Consider the following 15399-nt stretch of genomic DNA (forward strand, 5'->3'; position numbering starts at 1 on the left):
ATATAGCATAAGAATGAAGCATGATTAGAGGGACAGGAAAGCAATGTTTCTTCTCTTCTGCTACCACTTATTTCCCCAGTCCTGTCAGTCTTTACATATAAGTCATTAGAAACTTTTTTTCATTATCATTACTTCCTCTAATAGTGAATTTTTTTTGGTGATTGAGGCCTTTGATTGGGCCCACCTGTGGGCCTACATTAGCAGGAGAAACATTCTCTTCTATACAATCAATATACCCTCCCTGAATCATTTCTCCTAGTGGGCCACTGGGAGAATCCTGGATCTATATGCAAAAGACACCCTTCTACTAATCACACCAAATGGAGTTTACTATAATTTGCTTAATTAGTCAGCTGTAATTGAATCCTGATGGGAAGCCGGATTTCTATCCAATATTATTCCTTTTACTCCTGCTGGGAAGGTGGCAAAGTAGCCATTTCTTCTCCCAAACATCCTCTGAGCAGTTTGAGGAAGGTGATTTGGATTCTCTTTCTTCAAACTCAAAACCAATGGTGCTGAACCTGCTGTCTTCATTCCATGGAGGACATTTTTCTCAGTTGCTCTGATTGGGCATGATTCCCATCTCTTTCTCAAGCCATAATTGGGTTGCTAGAATGACAGTTTCTCCCTACCCTTCCTCCTTTCCAGTTCCCTAAATGAGTTGGATGAAACATCTTTTTTTTTCTAACCAAATACTAGATTTGGGTAATTATTTCTGTTGGGTGAGTGCCTGGCTTTCCCCAACTTTTTTTTTATTATACCTTTTTATTTACAAGTTATATGCATGGGTAATTTTTCAGCATTGACAATTGCAAGACCATTTGTTCCAACTTTTCCCCTCCTTCCTCCATCCCTTCCCTCAGATGGCAGGTTGATCAATACATGTTAAATATGTTGAAGTATAAGATAAATACAATATATGTATACATGTCCAAACAGTTAGTTATTTTTCTCTACAAAAAGAATCGGACTTTGAAATCATGTACAATTAGCCTGTAACGGAAATAAAAAATTCAGGCAGACAAAAATAGAGGGATTTGGAATTCTATGTAGTGATTCATGGTCATCTCCCAGAGTTCTTTCACTGGGTGTAGTTGGTTGAGTTCATTACTGCTCCATTGGAACTGATTTGGTTCATCTCATTGTTGAAGAGAGCCACATCCATCAGAATTGATCATCATATAGTATTGTTGTTGAGGTATATAATGATCTCCTGGTCCTGCTCATTTCACTCAGCATCAGTTCATGTAAGTCTCTCCAGACCTTTCTGAAATCATCCTGCTGGTCATTTCTTGTCAAACAGTAATATTCCATAATATTCATATACCACAATTTATTCAGCCATTCTTCAATTGATGGGCATCTACTCAGTTTCCAGCTTCTGGCCACTACAAAGAAGGCTGCCACAAATATTTTTTGCACATACAGGTCCCTTTCCCTTTTTAAAAATCTCTTTGGGATATAAGCCCAGTAGTACCACTGCTAGATCAAAGGGTATGCACAGTTTGATAACTTTTTAAGCATAGTTCCAAATTGCTCTCCAGAATACCTGGATGTATTCACAATTCAACCAATAATGTATCAGTGTCCCAGTTTTCCCATATCCTCTACAACATTCCACATTATCTTTCCCTGTCATTCTAGCCAATCTGACAGGTGTGTAATGGTATCTCAAAGTTGTCTTAATTTGCATTTCTCTGATTAATAATGACTTGGAGCTTCTTTCAATATGGCTAGAAATAGTTTTAATTTCTTCATCTGAGAATTGTCTGTTCATAATCTTTGACATTTATCAATTGGAGAATGGCTTGATTTCTTATAAATTAGAGTCAATTATATATATCTGAAATGAGGTATCAGAACCTTTGGCTGTAAAAATGTTTTCCCAGTTTATTACTTCTCTTCTAATCTTGTCTGCTTTAGTTTTGTTTGTACAAAAACTTTTCAATTTGATATAATTAAAATTTTCTATTTTGTGATCAATAATTATCTCTAGTCTTCTTTGGTCATAAATTCCTTCCTCTTCCACAGGTCTGAAAGGTAAACTATCCTATGCTTTTATAATTTATTTATAATCTCATTCTTTATGCCTAGGTCATGAACCCATTTTGACCTTATCTTGGTGTATGGTGTTAAGTGTAGGTCAATTGGCTTTCCCCAACTTATCTAAGAGAAAAGCAACACGAGGAAGAAGAAAAAAAGCTAGAGGAAATGGGAATAAGATAATGAAAAAGAAAAAAGATGGGAGAGTAAGGAATTAAAGGGAAAAAAACATTTATTAAAGACCTATTATATGCCAGATATTTTTCAAATGCAATCATTTGATCCCTATAGCAATTCTACAAAGCAGGATCTCCATTTTGCAGTTGAAGAAAAAGAGGCAGATGGAGGTCACGTGTCTTGCCTAGGATTGTGCATCAATTAAGTGTTTGAGGGTATATTTGAACTCAGGTCTTTCTGATCTACATAGCTGGCTCTAAGGAAGGGGGAGAATGATAAAAAGAAACAAAAGGGGAAGGGGAATGGGAGAAAGTAAAGGGGAGATAGGAAAGGGAAAGTGAAAAGATGTCAGGAAAGGAGGAAAGAAATGAGAAGAGGAAGAGAGAAAGATTATGGAGAGAAAGTATATGTGGGGGCATAAGTAGGAGGGAGCAGTAATGGTCATTTGACCAAAGATGGCAGTCATTCATAGCCAGAAGGAACCAAATTTCACAATGGCTTCCTTAGTTTTATCACTTGATCTCTGGAATTCTACCTAGGTCTACAGATTTTGTGTGTAACTTGCCCTACCTCTTCACCAGGAAAAACAAATCCCTTGAGGGCAGAGATTGTTCAGTTTTTGTATTTCTAGCCATGGCACTTATGTAGTGCCTGGCACTTATAGGTGCTAGAGATAGTTATGTTGAATTGAACTATATTTGATGCCATGGTTTAAAAAATAATTCATTCTGACTTCAAGGCATTTTCACACTCTCCAGACAGTTTTCTTCATTTCCTCAGTCAATTAAGACACAGGTAGAAAGCAACTACCACTTCTCTATGTTTGTAATGAATGTAACCTGAACAATACTACCCTTGGCTACATAAAAAAAAAATAACATTTATAGATCTAGAAGAGACAGATGCTGCAGTGTAGAGAAAGCTGGGCTGGACAAAGAGTCAGAAAGATCTAGTTTCAGCCAGTCTCCTACCCAAACTCTTTATGTGACTAAGGGAAGGCACTTTCTTTAGGCAATTTGCTGTTGCTGTAAATTGCATAGCAGATGACCATCTGAAAGGAGACAGGTCCTGTCTCCACCCTATGTGTTTTCTGGCATTTCTATAATGCTTTGGAATCTTCAAACTATTTTAGATATATATTGGTAACAACCCTATGAGACAGGTACTACAATAATTTTAGCACAATTTCACTGCAGCAAAAAGATGTAAAGTTACTTGGCCACAGTCACAGGGCCACCCAATGTGGAAGGCATGATTGCAAGCTGCTTCTTATCTATCTATATTATGTGAATTCTATCCACAATCCCAGCTCTCTTCCACATTGCCTCTTCTTTGGCCTCAGTCTTCATTCCCCTAAACCAGTTTCATCTATGTATCCTAGTACAGTGAGACATTTGTGATTATATGGCAGAAACAATAAAGTTGTGAAGCAGTATCCCAAGGAAGAGTGGTTCAGAATACTGTGTCATAGTTGATGACTTCAATAAGATTGCCATGAGGAATTGTTGTCAATCAGGAATTTGGAAAATAATTGTTCACTTATTACCATTCTAATCCCTGCCACTATTATTTCTCTCCCAGTATTTTATTGACAATTCTCTTCTTCTTCTTCTCTCTCTCTCTCTCTCTCTCTCTCTCTCTCTCTCTCTCTCTCTCTCTCTTTCTCTTTCCCCCTTTATCTATGTTTCTCTCTGTTTATCTTTCTCTCCTCACAGGTGGACTCTGCATTGCTCAGTCGGTGAGAATCCCTCAAGAACGGAAAGACAAGACCATTGATTTTGATAGAATTATCAAACAGCTCTTGGATACTCCCAACTCCAGGGCAGTGGTGATTTTTGCCAACGATGAGGATATAAAGTAAGAATGCCTGATGAAGTTTGTTAATATGCATGTGACAGCTTTCAGGAGGCAGATCAGGATGAAGACACCAGCAGGAAAAAGAGAGTATTGGATCAAAGCTATTATAACATACTGACAAAGTCAATATATTCTTTCTAAGCTGCATAGTTAATGATAAGAAACAATGCAAGTCACAGCAGGTTGCTATCATTCATTTTGGACTCCTCCCCACCTTTATTAAGAGAAGTGCTGTGTTATATCATTTTTAAAAGTTAAAGATCAATAAAGCCTTTGGAGATTCTGTTTGAATCCAAAACTAGAAAACATTTATCTCTTATGTTAAAGAGCATGTCTTAAAACAAATGTTTGAAATGCTATAATAGATAAGAGTATGGCATTATTTTTGATCATTGATACTGGAGTTCAGTCGAGCATTTGCATGAGACCAGATCACTGGTTAACAGAATGATTGATTACTCAATGTTATGTCACTATGAGGAATGGAATAAGTTCTCATTTCAGATTTAAGAGAGAACGCACAAAGTTTCAACTCTTGGAAGCTTTTCTTTGCATGAAAACCTTGAACACTGAGTAATCACTATTTTGCATGCTATATGCAATATATATTTTGCATGATGATATAAAAACAACAGGGAGAAGATTTCTTGTCATCAGAAAACTTGTATCCCACCTCAACAAACAAGAAAGACAAAACTAAGTTAACAGTTGTTTAAACCCATAATACCTAATATGTATGTAAAAATAAAATCTAGAACATGAATCTATCATCCCAATATTCTTTAACAAGGCATTTAAATTAAAGTTCTAAGGAAGCACAGATTTGTATTTTACAACTAAGCATTTCATGGTATAGTAGAAACTGTATTTTTGTCAGACACTTACTAGTTAGGTGTTATATTTGATTGGCTGGCTAAAGCACACATGTTTTGCTCTACCCTTTCCATTAACTCCAAGTGCTATACTCTCCACAGACAGATCCTGGCAGCAGCCAAAAGAGCAGACCAAGTGGGACATTTCCTATGGGTTGGATCAGACAGCTGGGGCTCTAAAGTGAACCCGTTACATCAGCATGAAGACATAGCTGAAGGAGCCATCACCATTCAGCCGAAAAGAGCCACAGTAGAAGGTAAGAAATGGATTTCTCAGGGCTGCTTCTTCCACTTCATCAGAGCCAAGAGGGTCTGGGAGTGATTCTCAATGGCTGCTAGGTATGATGTGGGCAAAGACAAGTGTATAAGCCCATGGCTTTATGGCTCATACATTATTTATTCATCGGCATTTCAAGCCCAACATCTGTGAAACACAAATGAGGTCACACACCTTTCCCAGTGCCTTCTCTGAGTTGATATTCCTCTTTTCAGTGAACTCTATTATTTTCCCAATGGTAGAGTTATTAACATGCACTTTTTTCACTTATACCACAGGAGTTTTCTGATAGTATAGCATTTCAGTTAATATGAAGAGAAATAACAATACACTCACAATCCTATATGAGTGAGATGCATTATCTGAGAGAATAAATTCCCTTTGTAATTTATCCATTACTTTCCTAGCAGGATAACTATGGGAAATGTTTCTCCCCATTACCTCTCAAGGTTCCTTACAGCCCTGTGAGCCTGTGATTACATAGCATATCACCCCTTTCAGGAGCCAATATTTCTTGCATCCCTGTAAGCTTTTGAGGACTCTGCCTTCCTAGCAGCCCCAGGGACCTTCCAAAAGCAAGAGGGTGGAGGGGAATCTAATTGGCATCCTTCTGGGTGAGCAAAACTTGCTGATTACAATTTATGTTCTTGTTTAATTTGAAAAGAAAGGTTCTTTCAAAAGTAGACACTATGTAAAGAAAGAGAATTCCTCCATGGATCCTCAGCTTTGTATTTCTTTTTGTTAGGCCTCGTCTCCAAAGGCTCCCTGAAATATGCTTCACACATTAAAATGAGCTCTAGCTTCTCTTTCAAAGGGGAATCAAATATTTGCATTCCTTTTTGCTATGCCTCCACTCTCGCCTAATTAATTATTCTCTCCACAATGCTGGATGCTTGTTCTGTGTAGGCTTTTAGAAAGCTCAGGTGACTTTTCTCAGCTTCTTTCTTATATTTTTTTGAGATTAAAAAAATTGTCTCATCACTTTTGTACTACCTGTAGCTTCTTCTGAATTTTCATAGCATCATGGCTCTAGAATAGGAATTCTTAATCTTTTTGTGTCATAGAATCATTTCACAAACTGGTGAAATCTATGACCCCTTTCTCACAGTAATATGCCTTATAGGCATAAAATAAAATACACCAGATTACAAATAAAACCAGTTGTCATAAAATGTAATTATCAGATTGTTTTTTTAAACCATCAACTCTAGGTTCAGATTCCTTGCTCTAAAGTTAGAAGACATCTCTGAAGTCATATAAGATCATGTGACAATGATGATGATGATGACCACAACTCTGACAAAAACAGAAGCAATAATAATGTTGAGGCTTTATGTGATAACTTTCACATTTGCAAAGCAATTTATGAATGCTGTCTCAATAATTAGGCAGCTCAGTAGATAAAGCCTGCAACTTATAGTAAAGAAAAACTGAGTTTTAATCATTGTCTCAGATATTTACTAAGTCTATGATATTGGGTGTCATATAAAAACTCTATATCTTAGTTTTTTCAACTGTAAAATGTGGACAGTAATAGCAATTGTTGCACAGGCTTGTTGTGAGTATAAAATAAATTATCAGAGCTAAATGTTTTGCAAATTTTAAAGCTCTGTATAAGTGGTAGCCATTATTATCATCATCATTGTTAGGATCTTTATCATTTTTCTCTTTTTTCACCTTTACAACAATCCTGCTGAGGTCAGTGCTATTTTTTTCTTTTTTTAATTATTTGGTTTTTTTATTAAAGCTTTTTAATTTCAAAACATATGCATGGATAATTTTTCAACATTAGCCCTTGCAAAACCTTATGTTGCAAATTTTCCCTGCCTTCTTCTCCCTTACCTCTTCCCCTAGATAGCAAGTAATTCAATATATGTTAAACATGGTAAAAACATATGTTAAATCCAAGATATGCATACATATTTATATAATTATCTTGTTGCACAAGAAAAATCAAATCAAAAAGGGAAAAAAAATGAGAAAATAAAATGCAAGCAAACAACAAAAACAGTGAAAATACTATGTTGTGATCCACACTCGGTTCCCACAGCACTCTGTCTGGGTTTAGATGGCTTTCTTCATCACAAGATCATGGAAAATGACCTGAATCATCTCATTGTTGAAAAGAGCCACATCCATCAGAAATGATCATAGTAATTATCTTGTTGTTACTGTATACAGTAATCTCCTAGTTCTGCTCATTTCACTTAGCATCAGTTCATGTAAATCTCTCCAGGCCTCTCTGAAATCATCTGCTGATCATTTCTTTTAAAACAATAATATTCTATAACATTCATATCCATAACTTATTCAGTCATTCTCCAACTGATGGATATCCACTCAGTTTCTACAAAAATGACTGCCACAAACATTTTGCACATGTGGGTCCCTTTCCCTCCTTTAAGATTTCTTTGAGGATATAAGCCCAGTAGAAACACTGCTGGATCAAAGGGTATACACCTTTTGATAGCTCTTAGGGCATAGTTCCAAATTGCTTTCCAGAATGGTTGGATCAGTTCACAATTCCACCAACAGTGTATTAGGGCCCCAGTTTTCCCCACATCTTCTCCAACATTGATAATTATGTTTTCCTGTCATCTTAGCCGATCTGAGAAGTGTGTAGTGGTACCTTAGAATTGTCTTAATTTGCATTTCTCTGATCAATAGTGCTTTAGAGCACCTTTTCATATGATTGGAAATTGTTTTTATTTCTTCATCTGAAAATTGTCTGTTCATATCTTTTGACTATCAATTGGAGAACAGCTTAAATTATTATTAATTTGAACCAATTCTTTACATAATTTGGAAATGAGGCCTTTATCAGAACCTTTGACTCTAAAAATGTTTTCCCAGTTTATTGCTTCCCTTCTAATCTTGTCTGCATTAGTTTTGTTTGTATAAAAACTTTGTAACTTAAAATAATCAAAATGATCTATTTCTTAGTCAGTACCAAATGGTTTTCATGACCACAGCTTTATAATACAGTTTTAAGTTTTGCAAAGCTAGGCCATCTTCATTTGCAATTTTTTTTTCATTAATTCCATTGAAATTCTGTTGTCAGTGTTATTATCATTCTCACTTTATGGGTGAAAAAAAAAACAACCTGAAATGCCTTGCTCAAGGTCTAAGAAAGACAGGCGGTAAAGTCTGAATTCAACTCTTCTGGACTCCAAGCTCTTCACTTTGTATACTATATCATCTAGACCCAGATTTCAAGGTAGGACCTTAGGGGCTGTGTGGCTTAGCCCCTCCCATTCATTGTAACAGATGAGGAAACCAAGGCTCATATGGTTCGTTTCATAGGTGAAGTGAAGTGATGCCTTTTTCTCCAAATGATGAAGTAACTTAGATGGCAAAAGATTTGGAATTTGAAGAGACCTTTGAAGGCACTTAGTTTAATATCCCTGCCACTCCTTTACTTTTATTAAGTTCTAGGAAAGAGAAGTGAATTATCCACCATCTGGCAAGTACTGAGTGGCAGAATCAGAACATGGAGCCAAGTCTCCCGACTTCAAATCTGGAATTGTTTCTACTATACTACATTATCTCCTAAAAATGGTCTTATGTCTAGAAGTCCCAGATGAGTATATTTCCAATGTATGACAATTTTAAAAAGTTAGATATAAGAAATCTTGGCTCTTCTGCCTCTTTCCCTTCACACAAAGGGTTTTTAACTTTTTTCATTGTTTGCTTTTTTTGTTTGTTTGTTTGTTTTATGGACGCCTTTTCCAGTGTGATCAATTGATAAACATTTATAAAGCACCTACTATGTGCCAGACTCTGTGCTAAGCACTGTAGCTATAAAAAGTGACAAGATGGTCTCTGCTCTGTGTAATGAAAAAATTTTATTTTATCCTGGAGATTATAAGGAGTCTAGAATTTATTGAATAGATGGTAAGGGTAAGGATCACATAGTTAAACCTGGACTTTAGAAAAATCACTTTCATGACTAAATAGAGGATGGATGAGGTCTTGTAAAATGTATGGATCCTTTTTCAGAATAATGTTTTAAAACACATACAATAAAATATATAGGATTACAAAGGAAACGATTTTATTGACATTTATTCTAATATTAAAAAAATACAATGTTCATGGACCAAGGTTAGAAATTTTTGCTTTATAGGATTTTTCTCCCCCTCTAAGTAGATTGCAATGCATTACAATGGGGACTAACAGCTCCTCATTAGTATATATATTCTAAACCTTGTCTTCCTCACCCCCTTGGAAGACTACAGTTTCTCACAGCCTGGATTCTCAAAGGAAAGCAACAGGAGCTTGAGCTCTGTCTGGCAGTTCTTATTGAACTAGAGTGACTTAAGATGTCATGGCTGTGGATCTGTCATTTGGGGAGCATCCTAATAGAGCAAAGGGAAATTCATCATCAGATTGACTGCAGAAGAATGAATTGTTCAATCTCAGTCATTCTTAAAGACTGTGTTCTAAATTGTAGAGAAATTGGAATTTCTATAAGTGGCAAAATGATCCACATCAGCAAAACAGGATTAAAAGATCAAAGATCTTGAGTATGAAGGAATTTGAGAAGGAGCTAGTCTAACACCCCCATTATATAGTTGATGAAATTGAGGTGTTAAGACATTAAGTGATTGTCAAAGAAATGTCAGAAATGGAATTAGAATTTATTTTCTTCTTACGAACTCTGTTCCTTCCACTACACTGTCACACATCCTTGAAATGAAGAAATCCTTATCATCAAAATAATCCCTGCATATTCCATGCAAGGATGTCTTTTTTTTTAATAAGGAAAAAGCCATAGATACTACCAGATAAGGGCAAAGAAGAGAGTGATGGAAAGGTCTGCACTGATATCTTTGGCTGCTCAGTGTTCACAGGAGAGCCAAGGAATGTCTCAAACCTTGGCAGTGCTCTTCTATTTCCTGAGCCAAAACAATTCTGTAATTTTTAGTTTCCCTGCATTATCTGATGAGCCAAGGAATCTCTGGCATCTTCTTTGCTTCTGCGTTGCCCCATTAACCTGGGCATTCAATAATCATCTCCAACTCTGAATAGCTCCACTGAGAGGAAAGTGCCTAAGTTGATGTCAACTGATTGCCCTCCAAATCATTCTACCACTTGGGGGCTGGCTTAGTCCTGAGCAATCCTTTGCCTGGGAACAGAGGATCACAAGTCAGCTTCTTTTCATCTGTTTCATCATTATTGACATTAGAGAGCTGCTTCAGAGATGGCTCAAAAGGTCTTTCTTGTTGATGACAACTTTCAAAAAGTTCTATGAAGCAACTTGGCTTCCTACACAATTTTGATATATATAAATGTACAGAAGTGTGTATTTGTGTGTGTGTATGTGTGTAAGAGTAGAGCAAACATGATTGAAGCTGCTAAAACATCTATATATGAATTTCACCCATCTTTTTTCTTTTAAATTTTCTCCATGATGTTTCCCTTCCCTGTCTCCCCCCCTTTCAGCTTCCCTTTGTTGTCTTTTGCCACAATATTGTAAGCTCCTTGAAGTTAGAAATTATTTTAAATAGCAGCAATAGTATCAACAACAGAAATCCATTAGGAGATGTATGAGACAGTGGATAGAACAGTAGAACAGAAATCAGAAGACCTATCTCTATACTAGTCCTGTCACCAACTGGTTGTATAAACTTGGCTTAATAGAACTGAGCCTTGAGTTCCAACATTTATAAAATGAGAGGTTTGGGCTGAATTTTTAATACTCTTTCCTGAATGCCCCCCCTCCCTCTATGATCAATGTTACCTTGTTATAAATATAGCCAGATATAAATGATGATAATGATAAGGAAAGGAGCAGAGACTATGTAACTGATCATTAGTAACTCATGCTGGGGATGAAAAGAAGACCCAGAGAAGTTACAATATGACTCAATATAGTCTTCTGTTTCTCTTGGCATAGTGTATTCAGCTGCCAAGTCCTACAAATGAATATGTTTATAAATAAGGATATGGTACTTTTGTGTATGTGGTTTTGAAGGGTGGTTTTTGATTGGGGTAGAGAGACAGGGTTAGAGTTTTCTGCTAAATGTTGAAAAACTAATATTCCCATAAAACATATTGATGACATATTTTCAAGTTTAATCTGGATAACTAATATTTTTCAATCACTTTCCTAGCTCTAAAATTCAACAAAACAATAAAATCAAACATCCATTTGTAGAATGTGCTTATTTCTAAGATACAAATGCTCAGATAGCAAAATCAACAATTTGCTAAGTCAATCCAAGTTATGTCCAGCACAGCCTTGAAGAAAAGAAAATGTGATCTCTCCCTTCTCAATCAGCAGAGAGAAACCAAATCAATTCCCTAGTTATAACTAAATTCCATTCCCCCCCGCCTTAGAATGTAACCCCTCTGAGTAGAGGAGGGAGTGTCCTTGCTTGATCTTTTTATTTTTTATATTTAACATTGTACCTTGCACTATTGAGCTCTCAAAAAATGCTTATTGACGGATTGATTGATTTCCCAATTATTCCAAACTGTAGTAAGAAAACTCAAAACTCCCTTAGCAAGCACTGTCTGAACTATATACTTAGCACCAGTCATATATTTGCTTGTGTTGCTAATTATATTTTATGTGTATTAGCTATAACCATAAAGTAAGACCAATTTTTTCAGAGATGACTTGTGGAATGTCTCATTTTTCCCCAATTAGATTACAAACTCCTGCATGTAGCATGTACTTTCTCTCTATGTATAGCTACAGCCAGAAGAGTCTATTTCTGTTGTGTCACCCTGAGTAAGAACCTGTAACTTGATTCATGCTATGTGAAAATAATGACTCAAACTCTATCTCTGTTTCACAAGCAAAGTGTGAAATGAAAACACATGATTCACTGTGGGTTATGAATGACAATTAATGAAGATTGGTAAATTCAAGCAAGAGGACAGATAACTGACACAGTGTATGGAATGTAAGTTTTGAGGTCTGTTTTCAGTTTTAACCTAAGTTTAAATCTAACATCAGACATTAGACCCTAAGCAAATCACTTAACCCTTTTTGCCTCCATTTCCTCATCTGTAAAACAAGATATGGAAATAAATGGCAAATCCTTCCGGTATCTTTGCCAAGAAAACCCCAAATGGAGTCATGAAGAATTGAACAACACTTCAAATTATTAAACAGAAACAAAAAATACAAGGAAATATAAATTTCAACGTTGAAAATGAAAATGTAATACTCTAATGATGAGTATATCAGACTTTCACATATTGGTGGACATTAGCTTTCCTTTTATATTTATCAATGATATATTCATTTTATATACATACATACATATATAAAGATTTATTTTCCTAATGTTTTCCAAAAAAGTATTACATTGCTAAGAAATCAGAATCATATCAACTGAATTTACATCAGATCTCTACTACTCATAACTTTTGTTATTTTGTGCATATCATGTAATTTTGTGGCATTCGTTTTCATTATTTGTGAAATGAAGACATGGGCTAGATATGTCTAAGATCCCTTTCAGCTGTAACTCTCTTTGGACCTTTGATGGAAGAAGAAATGAATGGCTAAAAAGAAATCAAGCATTTGCTATATGCAAGCATTAAGGACAAAAACACTAAAGCAATTCAGTTCTAGCTTTGAAAAAGTTTATGCTCTAATGAGGCAAACAACACAAATTGCTTGAGGTTTTGCTTGCTTAAGAAAATGTCAGATTATAAGTGTATGTGTTTCTGTAAAAAAAGAAAAAAAATGACATGAAGAGCCAAGATAATGAAATATGTACTTTAAATATTTAATGAAATTTGGCAATTGCAGGTGGAATACACTTTTGGTGGAAATGATCTTTACTTGTTATCTAGACGTTTATAATTAACTTAAGAAGGCAAAGATAAAATAAGCTCAGCGAATGACATAAATAAAACATTTTAAGACTTGGAAGAATTTTAGAGAAATATGGTATGCCTTTATGGATAAGTAAGTAAATTATATTGTATCATAATTTGAATCTACTTTATGGGGTTTTGGAAGGGCAAAGGAAGGGATTATTAAATGATAAGAATGGCATTCTATAAAATATATATTTGACGTATTTCATTTATAATTGTTGATGTTATGTCATCTTTGTTTCTTAATATAACCCCACCTCTTTCCATTCCTTAAAGGAAATAAATAAAGGGAGAAAAAAGGGGACTTTAAAAAAAGCAGCCAACACATTGACCAGATTTTAAAGTAAATTAACAATAAAAAATGATGATTTTTATCAGCTTCCTTAGGATCAATTCTCATTTCTTGGCAGATGATTAGCAAATCTGTATTTCCAGCTTCTTGTCTTTTCCCTGAGACTTTCCTTCTGATCTTGTCTGTGCAGTCACAAAACTTTAGCTACCTCTTTGCCATCTAGAACTGGATGTCACATAGGCATCTCACACCAGTGCCATAACTTGATCTTATCTTATTTTTTTTCACCAAACTATCTTTCCTTTACAACATTGCTCTTGAGAGTATCTCCCTATTACCTAAGCAAATAATCATGTTACCGTCTTTGATGACTGATTCTCATCCAACCCATATATCCTTGTCAAATTAATATTTCTACCCTTAGAGCATTTATTATGTATGCTCTCTTCTCTCAGATAGCTCCTATCTTAGTTTATGCTTCCATTCTCCTTCTGGATTATTGAAAGAAACTTCTGACATCTTCCAACTCAAATTTCTTCTCAATATAATCCTTCTTCCACTTAGCTGTCAAAGTAATTTTTTTTTAGAGAAATGAGGTACAGTGGATCTCTATTACTCTAAGGAGTAAATATAAACTTCTTTTTTCCCATTTATCTTTTTTAATGAAGCTTTTTATTTTCAAAATATATTCATGGATACTTTGACAACGTTGATCCTTGCATAGCCATGTGTTTCAGATTTTCTCCTCTTTCCCCCAACTCCCTCCCATAGATGGAAAGCAATTCAGTATATGTCATTCATGTTAAAATATGTTATATCCAATACGTATAAGCATATCTATACAATTCTCTTTCTGCACAAGAAAAATCAGATCAAAAAAAGAAAGTAAATGAGTAAGAAAACACAATGCAAGTGAGCAACAACAAAAAGAGTGAGAATGTTACATTCTGATCCACATTCTGGTCAATGTGTTGGCTGCTTTTTTTAAAGTCCCCTTTTTTCTCCCTTTATTTATGGATGGATGGAACCCAAGGTTCTCTCTCTAGGTATAAATGACTCTCTTCATCACAAGATAATTGAAATTGACCTCAATCATCTCATTGTTGGAAAGAGTCAAGTTTATCAGAATTGATTGTCGTATAATATTGATGTTGCCATGTATAATAATCTTCTAGTTCTGCTCATTTCACTTAGCATCAGTTCATGTAAGTCTCTCCAGGCCTCTCTAAAATCATCCTCCTGATAATTTTTATAGAACAATAATATTCCACGGCATTCATATATCAAAATTTATTCAGCCATAATCAAATTGATGGGCATCCACTCAGTTTTCAGTTTCTTACCACTACGAAAAGAGCTGCCACAAACATTTTTGTACATGTGGGTCTCTTTCCCTCCTTTAAGATCTCTTTGAGATAAAGACCCAATAGAAACACTGCTAGATCAAAGGGTATGAACAATTTGATAACTTTTTGAACATAGTTCTAAATTGCTCTCCAGAATGGCTAGATCCATTCACAGTTCTACCAACAATGTATTAGTGTCCCAGTTTTCCCATATCCCCTCCAACATTAGTCCTTCTCTTTTCCTCTTATATTAGTCAATGTGAGAGGTTAATTTGCATTTCTCTGATCAATAGTGATTTAGAGCACCTTCTCATATGATTAGAAATAGTTTAAATTTCTTCATCTGAAAATTGTGAGTTCATATCCTTCGACCAATTTTTTGATCAATTTGATCAATTGGAGAATGGATTGAATTCATAGAAATTTGAGTCAATTCTCTATATATTTTGGAAATTAAGCTTTTATCAGAACCATTAAATGTAAAAATGATTTCCCAATTCATTGCTTCCCTTCTGATCTTGTCTGCATTAGTTTTGTTTGTACAAAAACGTTTTAACTTAATATATCATAATTATCTATCTAGTGTTCAATTATGAGTTCTAGTTCTTATTTGGACACAAATTCCTTCATTCTTCACAGATCTGAGAGATAAACTATCCTGTGTTCTTCTAATTTGCTTATAATGTCACTCTT

At 35.2% G+C, this 15399-nt stretch overlaps 1 protein-coding gene across 3 annotated transcripts in view; it reads left to right on the top strand.

Annotated features, from left to right (window-relative positions):
- Positions 1-15399, top strand: part of GRM7 (glutamate metabotropic receptor 7) — a 1027380-nt gene that overhangs the window by 474683 nt on the left and 537298 nt on the right. For all 3 annotated transcript variants that reach the window (XM_031954369.1, XM_031954361.1, XM_031954377.1), the window contains exons 3-4: positions 3936-4077; positions 5052-5206. In XM_031954369.1, the coding sequence (XP_031810229.1) occupies positions 3936-4077; positions 5052-5206 (297 nt within the window). The remainder of the gene's footprint in view (positions 1-3935; positions 4078-5051; positions 5207-15399) is intronic.

The sequence above is a fragment of the Sarcophilus harrisii genome, chromosome 1 (genome assembly GCF_902635505.1).
Source record: "Sarcophilus harrisii chromosome 1, mSarHar1.11, whole genome shotgun sequence".
Lineage (NCBI taxonomy): Eukaryota > Metazoa > Chordata > Mammalia > Dasyuromorphia > Dasyuridae > Sarcophilus > Sarcophilus harrisii.